At 40.2% G+C, this 13,894-nt stretch overlaps 1 protein-coding gene across 4 annotated transcripts in view; it reads right to left on the bottom strand.

Moving 5' to 3' along the window:
- The window catches only part of mcf2l2 (MCF.2 cell line derived transforming sequence-like 2), a 122,334-nt gene that overhangs the window by 15,554 nt on the left and 92,886 nt on the right, over window positions 1–13,894 (bottom strand). For 3 of the 4 annotated variants that reach the window (XM_019276759.2, XM_019276758.2, XM_019276760.2), the window contains 5 exons: window positions 9,871–9,957; window positions 6,343–6,444; window positions 3,192–3,263; window positions 2,641–2,751; window positions 1,243–1,352 (listed from right to left, as the gene is read on the bottom strand). In XM_019276759.2, the coding sequence (XP_019132304.1) occupies window positions 1,243–1,352; window positions 2,641–2,751; window positions 3,192–3,263; window positions 6,343–6,444; window positions 9,871–9,957 (482 nt within the window). The remainder of the gene's footprint in view (window positions 1–1,242; window positions 1,353–2,640; window positions 2,752–3,191; window positions 3,264–6,342; window positions 6,445–9,870; window positions 9,958–13,894) is intronic. The other variant, XM_019276761.2, reaches the window with a different exon arrangement.

The following is a 13,894-nucleotide window of genomic DNA, read 5'->3' as shown; positions in this document are numbered from 1 at the left end:
CATTCTGCATTTGTAGAAATGTGGCGGTTCATTCGAAGCAAATAAAAACATGATGATTCTTATTTTTAGGTTAATATGAACACATGAAAACATAGTTATGCTTATTATATTCATTTCTGCCTATACACCTCCTTAATTATTATTTTTTTAAGCCTTTATGCCTTTTTTTTTTTTAAATGATAGGACAGCTGAAGATAGAAGCAGTGGGCAGAGAGAGGGGGAATGACACGCAGCAAAGGGCTGTCCGATGCAGGATTCGAACCGGGGCCGGCTGTGGCGAGGACTGTAGCCTCTACACACGGGGCGGCCACGCTAACCACTATGCTACCGACTGCCCCACACCTCCTTAAATGTTAAACCTTGAACCTTACAACTTCATTATAGCTGTAGTAATTATGTTTTTGGGGGGCTGAACACACATATTTGAGTTCAGTCAATAACACAAGTACAATATTCATTCTCTTTTTTTGATTGTACTGTACGGATGAATCTAAAAATATTGACCAGTGCAGCTTTAAGGGATTCTGGATTTTGCAACCTGCCTTTGATGATTGTAGATGTAGTTAAATATGAGGATTTAAGACACCACAGAGAGTTGGATATCTTCCTTATTATTTTTTGTTGTCTGTAAGTAACATCCACAGGAGACATTCACAGTTTTTCCCCCATGTTGATAAAAACAAATAATTTAATTTGCCATCTGTCACCCGATACAAAAATGTCAATTCCTCGAAAGAATGCATGCACGTGGGCGCCACTGATAGGCTCAGTGTGTGTGTGATCCATGTGTGGTGCCGTACTGTAAATCACACAGATCATAATGGATGGAAAGACTGCCGTACCCAGCAGACCTGTGCAGCTATAACCCTTCCCATCTTTCGTCTCTCCCCCCTCATTTCTTAAATGTCAAGTCATTGGTTCCCGCAGCTAATGAGACACATGTCCAAGGAAAATAATTAAGCAGCAGAGGGGCTCTCTTTCAGCCGGATCAGAAGGGGATTTAGTAGAAAACAGGAGAAAGTGAAGGATGAGTGGAGAGGAAACGAGGGATGAATGGAGAGATGTCGAGGGACGGTGAGTGATCATAGAATGTGATGATTAATGGTGAAAGCTGACCGGACCCAGCAGGGCCAGAATGGGAAGAGAGGTCGAGTTACATTTTTGACAAGGACGAATGTTTGACAATGTTGAGTGCTACTATCTCATTTGAATTCTGAATGAAATTATATATATGTAACCTACATTTTTATTGTTGCCTTCCTCTTCTGAAGAGTTGGAGGATTCCTCTGCACTGGACGGGATCGTCTCGAAGTCATCGGTGTCCATGGAAGGGAGACGCCGCTGGCCCCAGCCTGACCAAAAAAATCAATACACATTTTTAACAACAACATTTACTCATAAACAAAGGTGGGCGTTATTATTCCACTTGGCAGGTGATGGTGCTTCGCTGACAGGGAAGTAATGTTGCCGTGTAGTTAAGTAATTTGTCTTACATTATCATAAAAGCTTGACGAGTCATTGTGCAATAATTAAACTTCCAGCTAAGCTTATTACACAGAGTGACTCTGAACAAGCTGAAAAACTGCTAATTGTGCAACAGGGATATGGTCCTGCAGAATTTTCAGATTAGAATTTGAAAGAAGAGTCCATGTCAAAAGTAAAGTTCTATCTGAGCTTAAATCTCCATTGACGACTTGCTGGTTACTGAAACAAACTTTTTGCTTGGAACAGAAGACAAATACAACAGCGCAACCTCTCATGGTCATCTGAATCAATGGTGGGAGTAAGTGTGAAGTTTACTTTGTCCTGAATCTAGCTTAATCTATAGTGGGTGTAGGGTTTAGGAGACGGTGTCCTACAATCACAATTGGACTCATGCCTGGTTGGCTGAGTAACAAAGATTTTGAATTTAAATGTTTAAGAATATTTTTTTACCCAAGTCTTAGATTATCTTGAAGATTCTACTGCTCAGTGAGAAACACAAGTTAGATTAAGTAGAAGTAGCCAAGGTGAGCTGATGGGTGGGGTGTGTTTGCTGATTTAGTTGTTGAATAAATGTAGCCATCTTTGACGCTGAATTGAAGCTCACTGCACCAAGCCACTTTGTTAATGTGTAAGCAGAAGCCATCAGTGCCTGTAGACCAACCCAGAAAAATACAACCAGCCACCACTGGTTGATAGTGTCTGAAATTGCAGTTTGAATCCCATCTCATACCAACAGCTGTCTTTTAACCAAGATGACCACAATCTTTCTCCAACCTTATTTAACAGTCAGTTGGATCACTTTGGACAAAACTGACAAACGACCTATTTTTTTTTATCCAAGTATAAGAACATAAAGTATGTATACACTTTGATGGAAGAGGCTGGTAAAAGGTGATGGAACCAGAGGTTGAGTTCCAGCTGAGTTTTCTATGACCAATTGGGGGATAAAAGTCAAGTTTGCTGCAGAAAGACAATGAGGTTATGGACCGTAAAATCAGGGAAAAATAATAATATGAAACAAAAGACCAACACCAAATAATTGACCAAAACAAACTCAATTGCTCACCAACTTATCAACACGGAAAACTGAAATCAATTCCACCAAAAAACAGCCACACAAATGACTATAGGAGATGAGTCTTCCTCTGTGGTTACCTGGTTGGGAGGTGGATCTAGGGACAGCTGAGATGCCACCAGCAGCAGGAGCAGTGCTGCTAGCCATGCTCTGACGTTTCTTGACTGCAGCCATAGCACCGCGCAAAGTATCTGGAGGGAATCCAAAAGCTTTATACCATCTACCATTTTCAAGACCACTGCCGCTCCACAATATTAAAACGTGAACGTCCTGACGGACAATCTTTCAAGTGAAGGGAGCAGTGCAGCTCCACTCATGCAGAAATCAAACCAGTGATCTAAAAACCAACAAACCTCACCACACAAAAACTACAACACAATGTTTCACCTAATTCTCTTCATTCGATGGTCATGCATTTTGAAATGTCACAAACATCACAAATAACACACATAACGCAAGTCAACACAGCAGGCAAGAAACGGAAACACAGAAAGTTAACAAACACACATGTACGTGCACACATAAACACACACACACCGCACAACATCACACATTGTTACAACAATACATTGTAAGGCACAGCATGCTCAGAGTTTGTACATTACATAGATATATTGGCATGGTCATGTACCTTCATAACCAAATGGAGTGGGATCACTCTTTATCTCATGTCTCTTGCTCTTTATGCTAGCAGAGAGGGGACCTGGCCGGGGGAAAATAACCAACCAGAGGCTTCGGATTAGACACTAACATTTTAAAAGCACACAGCACACAAAAAGAGATCCCTGAAACACAATCTTTAAGTCCCTTTTTGACATGAGCTGAGCTTCCATCTGTTAAAGTAAAGACTTTTTGCCATAGACATAGTTGTTGAGTTGTTGAGAGTAAGCTGAAGAATTATATTCAACGTCTTTCAAGTGTTTTTTGCATTTGACTGACTGTTCATCTCTGTAGCTTGAATGAACAATATATAAGATATGGCCATATTTATAGTTCATTAATGTTAATGTCAGTGTGGTGCTTCATACGTATATCTACAGATATTAGCATCGTATCCAACCTACTTGGGCCCGTTCTTTCTTGTATATGTAATACTACTTGTGCCCCAAGAGGCAGCAGTGAGTAACTGTAATATCCAATCTGTCCTCAGTCGAACATGAGGATGAAGAAATAGAAAATAAAGAAACCAGTAGGGTGGAGGGACAGAGCAGCTGCTAGTCGACAGACAGCCATAAGTGCACACTACCACGAGGTGAAGACTCTGTTCTGATCTGGAGATTACTGATGTGTAGAAGAAGAACTATGTTTTGTAAGTTCTTTTATTGAATATATTGCAAGTTTTATTACACACATCTAACTATAAACAATTTTGAACAGTGTTATCCAAATGAGGGTAGAAGGAGATGAAATGCTGCCCCCTACTGCTCCTTTAATTATTGACCATCATGAGAGTCACATCACAAATTCTGACTATTCTCTCCATATTCCCATTAATTGCATTGTTTTAATAAATATAATATGTAACTCATGATGTAGACTGCTTCATATAGTCTTACTGTAGCAAAATAAAGTAGAAAATGTAAAGGTGCTAATAATTTCTCACACGCTGTAAATAAAGCAATTGCTGGATATTCATACTGTAAGAATTTGGCATACATGAAAGTTGAACTCTTTTTTCTTCTTTGCGAGGACAAAAATAAACAAACACATTTTTAAAGCTCACTGAGTGTGATGGTGTGAACTTCAAACTGGCTCAACAGCATCTTTTCAAGTCATATTGTATGAATATGTGGACATGTCCCGATGTATTGAGTCAGATAAATTAGTCACTTGCTACTTGTCCCATCAAACTTTTTTTTTGACTACCATGGTAAAATAAGCATAGATATTATTAATAATACACCTGTTTTTCCTACTGTGATATGCTCAAAGTGTCTTGGTAAAGATAATATTTTATTAGCATTAGAAATGTTAGGCAAACCTGCAAAAAGATACATTTCCATCTACTAGTAGTAGATGTAGACTACTACTACTAATAATAATATGACAGCCACCTATAGTAAATCTGCTCGACACAGACATGTATAAACTTACATTGTGACATACAGTGCTGCTGTTTGTATGTTTCCATGGTAATGCAGTATAATATTTTTTGGTGGCTGAGAATTAAAATCACAGGCTAAAAAGCTGCAGCCACATTCTACCAAGCTCCCACAGTGCTTTCATTGGTCCTACATTACAGAAACACTCTCAACTGTTTTCAGGGAAAAAGAAATAGAATAAAAGCTGAGGACAGACTGCGTGGAAATAGTTCAACTTCAACTTCAATAACTCTCTTCAGGTGTTTTTAATTCCTCTCCTGCCTCCGCCTGGTTGAAAATGAACGTCTCATCTATATTCTCGCAGTAAATTGCACTTCTACTGCCATTTTGAATGTCACCCTACATTCCAAATGTCAGCTTATCAAAATTATTATTTCCTTACCGTCACTTTTTAAAAAGAATATGTATGTCTACTCATTTGCAGCTTTTTTTCCCCTTTAACATTGTTTTCATTTTCAGCATAGGCTTGACTTTCTCTCTGCATCTCATAAATTTCAAGAGAGCAGCAAATGGGGAGAAGGTAATAAGAAAATAGCTTTTTTTGCCCCCACTCTATACATGCACACGCATACACATTCAATTTGAGTTGAATGTGTTTTGCGACCACTGACCTGAGAATGTATGAAATTTCAAAGAGTTTGTTGAAATACGATAATCAGGTACAAGCGCACTTTTCTCATGTTTTAAAGAAGTATGCTGTTAACATGTTTATACCTCAAAATACCAAAGAACCATGAATATAAAATATATATATAGATAAAACTAAGAATATCTACCGATGCTGCAAGTCCTCTTCCATGTCCATCATGTGGAACCATCATGTATCAGACAGCCCAGAACCAAACACAGGCTCTAAATAAGGCTTTGCAATCTGCAACTACACCGCTAGATGCCAATAAATCCTTTAAAGTTTTATGTTTCTACGAGACACAAGATTGAACAATCTTAAAATATTTAAAAGATTATGTTATTTTCCCCAAAATACATAGTAAAATGCCATGGAACTGATTTGATTCTAGCTTGATTATTCTGTGTATATTAGTGAAAACTGCATTTTGGATCTGTCATAAATGATTCAATCACATCTCACAACCTCTCCTAGTGACTAGTGTATTTCACAACCTTGGTTTGTCATGGTTTTGCTTCTTTCTTCTGTATGTATATACTCACATTTCATTACTATGATGCACAGTATGCACAATAAATACAGGCCTGTATAGATCATTGCAGTAACTTTGATGAACCCTGAGATGCCACCCTGAGATGGTGAATCTATGTATGTGTAGTTAAATGTGCGAAATAATACACAGAAAAACATACAAAAAAAATCCTTCAACCAAATGTTCCTTTTGAAAGCAGATTTTGAACACAGATGTATGTGATGTAGCAGGTACAACATATGCAAATGTAATTCCAGTTGGTCTATAAAATAACATCAAGGCTTTTTTGTTTATATTGCCCTTTCTTTACATTATAATTTTTAATTTATTGACCTTTTCATTCAACACTGAAAGAGCCGTGGTATAATTAGGCTTCTTCTGTGAACGGTGTGTGTTTGCCATGTGTGTGACTGTGTCAGAGCTCTGAGTGTGAACAGAACAGAGAGAGACAGAGCGTAAAAGAGCAAGATAATATAGGAATAGTTAGAGGCAGGAGCAGCTTGGACAGCTAATCAGGTACCTTTTGTGCGTCTCGTGGCGAAGGAAGAGGAGGAGGAGGATGAGGCGAGAGAGGAGGTAAGAGAGAAGCGGCGGGTGACCTGTGTCTCCTTAGCAGCTGGCTCTATAGCCGGGTCAGGAAGGAGGAGGTGGAGGAGGCCGGGAAGAAGTGACAGAGCGAGCGAGTAAAAGGAGGGGAAGGGAGAAGAAGTGAAAGAGCAGAGGAGGATGGACAGAGAAGAGGAGGCGTTACATGGAATGCAAAACAAAGAAAAAACAAGGTTACAGCGCAATAAAGAAGGGAAAATATTACTGGTTTAACATTCTTGACACCCATCTTCATGTCAAAACACAAGGCTTTTAACCTTCATACATATTTATAAAGATGATACTTGAAGAACATTAAAGAATCAAATCATCCAGATAAAAAGCAATAAACAATAAATTCAACCGTACAATACAATGGAGGTGAATGGATTTCCTTTTCTGGACAGGTTTTCGAACATTGTTTCTGTTAACACACACCGATCAGTCAATACATTGTACGCACACATGGCCACCTGCCTTATATTGTGTAGTTCCCCCTTTTCCCACCAAAACAGCCCTGACCCATCGAGGCATGGACTCCACTAGACCTCTGAAGGCGTGCTGTGGTATCTGTGACCAAGACGTTAGCAGCAGATCCTTCAAGTCCTGTCAGTGGATTGGACTTGTTTGTCCAGCACATCCCACAGATGCTTGACTGGATTGATATCTGAGGAATTTGGAGGCTAAGTCAACACTTTGAATTTGTGTTCCTCAAACCATTCCTGAACCGTTTGCTCAAAGAGGTCACTGCCAAATGGGAATACCGTTTCCGTAAAAGGGTGACAATGGTCTGCAACATTCTTTAGGTAGGTGGTATGTGTCAAAGTAACATGCACATGAATGACAGGACGCAAGGTTTTCTGGCAGAATGTTGTCAAAAGCATCACATTTCCTCTGCTGGCTTGCCTTCTTCCCATAGTGCATCCTGGTGTTCCCCAGTTAAGCACTTAGCCATCCATGTGATGTAAAAGAAAACATGATTCATTAGACCAAGCCACTTCTTTCCATTGCACTGCGGTTCAGTTCTGATGCTCACAAGCACAAAGGAAATTCCATCCACTTCTATTGTATTGAGGTAGCAGCAAGAACCTCGGAGAAAGATGTTTCAAAACCTCGATCCTACAAGGAATATATAAGAAAACCTTTTTTTTCAAACTGACCTATAGTGTTATTTTTAGCTGTAACGTTGCATTATAAAATGACACCTATTACATTTGTCACAACTTCAGCACAAGATCAACATGTCTGTCTGCCCATGTGCTTGAACTATGCACTTACACTTAAAACAGCCTGTCAATCTAAACAAGTCCCAATGGCACGTTGACCTTTAAAAGGACGAGTCAAAGACTGAAATTGAAATGCCAAACTTCACATAAATACCTGTCAGCCATCATTAATTGGACAAAAGTGACGTTTCAGCATTGATGTCTAATTAAACACGATGGATGGAACACAACTGTGGAACAGCTTTCAGTTATTTCAAAGGTCGTTTTCCATCCATTGACATGCACACACAGTGACTTCAACGTAAATGACTGATGGTAACCATCTACAGGTTGAACTCCACCTCCTTCCCACTGCTCAGTTGGGATGTTGCGTCACTGGAGAAAAACAGCCAAGCGATGGAGTGAGTGTCAGTGAATGGAGCAGACAGAGCGGTCTCAATTTCAGTCCTCTCTTCAGTGATCTAACACGTCGGGCTTATTGAGTGGACATACACAGCAGTGAAGCACAGGGAGCTGCAGAGAGCACTCCTGTTAATGGTGAGTCTATTCAGCAGGAGGACACCTGTCATCGACTGTGCATTGATTTCCATCTCATACAGGAGACAGCACATTCATTGCACAAGGCAGTGCATGACTGCCGGTGTTTAAGTGGTTATTGTATTGAGCGTACAAGTACCAAGTATAACTTTTTTATTTATTTTTTATTTTTACAAGGATTGAGTTAATACTTGAAATTAAGGATGAAGTTACAGCAACAAGCAAGTACTGGGTGTTCTGCTTTGTTGGTTTTTTGCTGTTCTGCATGTCCTGGTTATTGACTGCCAAGGCACAACTACACCAACAGATGACAGCATTATGAATTTATTGCAAGTTCTGACAGCCTCCACTCTTCTGGTTTCACCAGATTTTGGGACCTGGCTGCAGGGATTTGCTTCCATTCAGGTACAAGAGCATCAGTGAGGTCCAATACTAATGTTGACTGATAAGGTCACACTCGGTTCCAGTTCATCAAAAAATGTGCTGGATGGACTCTGAGCACTCTCTGAGAAGGTTCTTCCTACTGCAACTGTAAAAGGTAACAATGTCCATGTAGTCTACCTCCTGTACATTCACACTGATTCAATCAGTAATGGCATACTCACTTTTACAGTGCAAATACTGAACTTTGATTGTTGTCTTTGCAGGTCGGTCACTTGGTGTTAGGAGATACCCATTTTGCAGATGTTTCATATTTAAAAACCAACCAGTATTTTTCATTGACAGTAGCTTAACACAGATTCTCACCAAAATATCAGTAATAAAGGCCTGTCTGATTCCAATGAAGGCCCAGTTCTCTCTGCAGTTAAGGTAAATAAAAGCTCCTGTTTGAGAATTTATAGTAATTCTACTTTGATTTCTTTATAGCTGGAAGTAGGTTATAAAATACTATAAAAACTAATTTCATTTTCACTTTCTTCCCTCATGAGGTTGTTTGATTGCTGGAGGTTTGCTTGACTGGTGAACTGACTCTATTACTTCACAACCCCCCACCACTTCCTCAATTACTCACTTATCAGTCTCATTAGGACCACGTGTGGCTTTCAGACTGGCTGAACTGCTTTGACATAGAAAGCAGAAGCCGGAATCAATGCCCGTCCTCCTGCAAAAATGTTAATATGCTTCCAAATGTCAAGAGGCCTTGAATATTAGAGGGTGACATTTAGCGCAGTGCTGCACCACCGAACTTAGCCTTGCCGTGGTGTCACCACTGCCAAGACTCTAGAGGGAGATTCTATCTCTTTTGATCCATATGTCTATCTCCTGCAGTCTCCCTGTGCTGTCAGTGCTGTCTGTCTCCTCAACAGTACCCGATGTCTCTGTCCTAAATCACAGTTTCGTCGTTGTAGGGCAGCCAGATGCAGACGATACCGACATGAGCAGATAAAAAGGAGAGCAGAGAGGAGACGTGGCCTTTATTATGCCAAGACACCGCAGGCACACGGAGAGATTTGCCCGACGATACTGACACAAAAATTTATATAACATTAGAGGGACAAAAAAGAAGCTGGAGAGTGGAGGACTGAACTGGAAAGGACTGAAGCAAGGCAGATGCTGCTGCTGCTGCCACTCCTGTTCAGGGCGACAATGAAGACAACAACAGGACGAGCAGTGCAAGACCAGACGATGAGGACGAGGGTTTGCTAATGATGATAATGAGCTTGATGAAGGTGGCACAAGCGAGCACTGGATGTTGTTACCTGCTGGAAGAGACCTCCTGTTTGAAAGTCCCTGCAACGTGAAGCGTTTCCTAGCGTTAGCAGCCGAATGGCTGGCTGAAGCATCAACTGAGTGGGAAAGCAAGGAAGCAGGAGTTAGTACAGCAGGGGAAGAAGAAGAAGAAGTCAAAGAAGAAGAAGTCAAAGAAGAAGAAGAAGAAGAAGAAGAAGAGTTCAATGTTTTTACTTGTGTGCTTGTGTGTTTAACACATATTTGACGAACATTAAGTTTTGATATTGATGATCACAATGTAAACAAAGTCACTACTTCTGTGGATGTTTCACTGAAGCTTGAATTTCTCCATCAGTAGATTCAAACGCAAGATGATGATATAACATGATGTTATAATAAAAACTCCTTGCTCGTATAAATCCTTCAAAACCAAACCCACCCGAATGTGCGCGTAGGAGGAAGGTACAACTTGAGAAACACAGCATGCCGTCTCGCTTACTGCAGAGAACAGCTTATGATTGCACAACATTTCTTTCTGTCTTTCTGTCTAGGCCCAGGTCACATGTAAATACTACAGTATTAGCACAACCACATAACAGACCCTGGATCCGTCTGAAATGAAGTAATGTGAACAACTTCACCTTTGCTTAACAAATGTAGCTGAAATGCCCTTGAGTAAAGCCAGTCATCCCTGAACGTCTCGAGTGGAGCTGCTCAATAATGCCCAATTGTGGGACGAGAAAGAGAGAATGAACCAGAGTTCTGGTGAAAGAAAAAAAAAGTAGATAGTAAGAACATATATATGAATGGAAGCAAAAGTACGGCCTGTCAGCAAGAAAAAAATCAGCAGCGCAGAAGAGAGACACTAACACAAATGAGTCATCCATTGAAACGTCCTGCTCATCAATGAAAAAGTTCCTCATTATGCAGCCACTGTAAAATACTCTCAGCCTTACACTGCTCTGATCTTTACATCAAAGTGACTCTTCTATTTCTGCTCTCTGTCTCTCTGTCTCTCTGTCTGTCTGTCTCTCTGTCTCTCAGGGCTGAAGGGCACAGTGACCTCACTGTGGGAGATCACTGAGTCTGTCAGCCTGGTTCACTGTTTGCATGATGTGCAGGTTATATCTGTCTGGTCCTTGGACAAAGGGGCTGACACTCCTTCATGTGCATGTACGATTAATTTTCCTTACAAAAGGGTTACAGTTATTTATTCTAGTCCAGCCCAACCATTTGACCCACTTACCATACAGACAACAGTAAGCAGCAGCAGTGGCTGTGGCACACACCTGATAAGGGCAACTGACTTAGGACCCAGTTCAAATAATTTGTGTCAAAGTCTGAACTTTTTTTTCTGAGATGGCAGGGCTGAAAATATTGGGACATGTACGAGAACGTGCCTTTATGGTGAATTTTTGCATCATCTTAGTCACTCATTTCCTTTTGAGTGCCAAAAAGTGAATGTCCACAAATAATTGTTTGTATAACCCGGTTCATGTACATCTACAGCTACTTTACTTTGGATCAAATGTACAAATACACATAACTTCATGTCTGTGCTAATGGCCAAAGGTATGTCTTTGTGAGACTTTAATATTTATTGTAACCCAATAATCACAACGGCAGCCAACAAAAGGTGTTTGCAGTTTACGGTCAGTTCATTCATATTTTTGACTCTGCTTTTTCTGTTGACCTCTGACACTATGGATGGATCCACTTGTAGGGGCGGGGGGAGGTGATGATGGTTGACACCACTTGCTACACCTGCCTTACTGTAAGATATGCCGGTTTGGTGCAGCAAAGCCAACTACACCCCTACTTCTAACATCTCTGCAGACAATTTAAATGTGCTCTTTGATTTAGTGTGATTAACACTTTATCAGCACTATGACCATGAATAAACATCCAGAAATCATTCTAGAGATCATAGAAAAAAAAGTTGATCCTCTAAACTCCAAAACTTGCCTGAGAGTTATGACATTTTCAAGTCTCTTTCTTTCTTTAGCATTATAAAGTAAAGTAAAAGAAAGTAACACAGAGCGATACAGTGATAGCTGTCACAGGAAATAATTCGGCACTTAGTTGTGCTAATGTGCCAAAATGCTGCTCACAGTTAAACGTCAGGTGATCGGGTGCAAATGAAAGATTCCGCTCTTCCAACCAGTGGGAAATTAACACCTTTTGCACAAACGTGTGTGTCTGTGTGTTAATCATCAGGCGGGAAGCAGCTGATCAGCGCTGAGATGGAAATAAAAAGTGCTTCTGTCTGCTCGGCGAGGTAATTTTGGACCAATAATGCATCATCGAGAGAAAACAAACAGCGAGGAGGCAGAGTGGAGAGAAGGAAAGGAGAGGAGATGGTGTGGAATCATTTTTTTAGAAAGGAAAGAGAAAGTGAAGGATGAATAGAATATTAAAAAAGGAGTTCAGTGGGTGCATTAGAGATAAAGAGAACAGAGAGAGGGGGGAAAAAGTGTCAGGAGAGATGACAGAGGAGAGAGGGAGAGGAAAGAGGAGAAGGTGTGAATGGATGCGAGGAGACAGGTATGGGTTTGGACAGTTGGTTTTTATAAGAGTGGCCAGACACCCATTTTGAGGGGTGACACCAAAAACAACAGCCGCTGTCAACTGTCCCTAACCTTTGGCTTCGTACTAGCTGTGGGGATTGGAAGAGAAATGTGTGTGTGTGTGTGTGTGACACTAAGTAAAAGAGAACTTCCAGCTACTCAGAGCTTCTTTTCAACTAAAAATAAGGCTGAAAGCTGAAGGACAATCCACACCATCAGTGTTCTAACACGTCTTAGACATCTGTCTCATAGAACGTGCTTCTCCTGACAAATCAACTCTGACTGAACTGAACAGAAAGAAATGCAAGTGAACTGAAAAGGCTCTGGACTATTTACACAGTATCATCATATGTGTGTTATTAACATGATATCAATATATCTCTGTCATTATCAATAACATTTGAGAAGAAGTTTGTGTGTATACCTTTCATTATATACTGTATACTACATCATATTAACAAATATTCTGCCTCGACAGTGATGTAAATAAACTATAAAATCATATATCTTACATTAAAATTACACTAGAAATACTTTTTTTACACTAATATTTTTCGCTTATATCCAACCATAATACATGGTGAATTAAGTCTGTCTGTTGAGGCTGATGTGAAACGTTTTAAATTAGTTTGACACTTATGTGTCAAGGTTTTTAATTTGTTGTTCTGAGTTTCCTGTTTTATTTTGTAATCCTCCCTCCTCTGTGTCTTGTGTTTCTACTTCCTGTCTTTGTGTTTTCCCACATTTAAAAAAAAAAATTCAGTTGCACCCTGATTTGCACCCTGGATTGTGTTTATTGGACTTTCGTTGGACTGGTTCATCTTGGACTTTTGAACTGTTTGTATTTTTGCCTGGACTATCAGCTGCCTTTAGGTCTTTTGTGTGTTTTCCCCCCTGCCTAGTAAATTATTAACCCTTTATCGGGTGGATGTGGAACTATATATGGTCACTTCCATAGACTTTTAAAATGGTGCCCCACGCCTCTGAAAGGAGCAGAATCATGTGACTTTCTCCAGCCAGTCAGCAAATATCAGACTGTTTTTATAATTTTTTTACACCCTCGTCTGCATTTGGGTCCACTCCAAGAACTCACCAAGAACTCATGACATTTTTATAATGTTGTTGAACTACTGGAACTTTTTAAAATGATCTGGAGAGATCTGGAATGTCTGACCTTAAAGATCGGTTTAACCAGTTGTGAACAGGTTGAAGTTAAGGCAACTATATCCCTGTTCAGGATTCATATAAGGCACAGAAACCGACTCCCCCTTAGGAGTGGTTCAATCTGAAGACAGTTTAAAAGACCTGTCATCCCCTCACTACACTGTCACTTTCCAATGAAGACATAAAATTGCAGCTTAGCCCTGCACTGTCTCTGTACGGTTGTGGACTTGATCTATAATGATCGATCGAGCTTTTCCGGTTTCACTGTGGCCGCCTGGAGCTCTGTGAAAGTAAAAACACCAAAATGTTTGCTTCCTGTCTA

Source organism: Larimichthys crocea, chromosome XVII, assembly GCF_000972845.2.
Source record: "Larimichthys crocea isolate SSNF chromosome XVII, L_crocea_2.0, whole genome shotgun sequence".
NCBI lineage: Eukaryota > Metazoa > Chordata > Actinopteri > Sciaenidae > Larimichthys > Larimichthys crocea.
The sequence above is the reverse complement of the archived record's forward strand: the minus strand, read 5'-3'. Positions and strand labels throughout refer to the sequence as shown.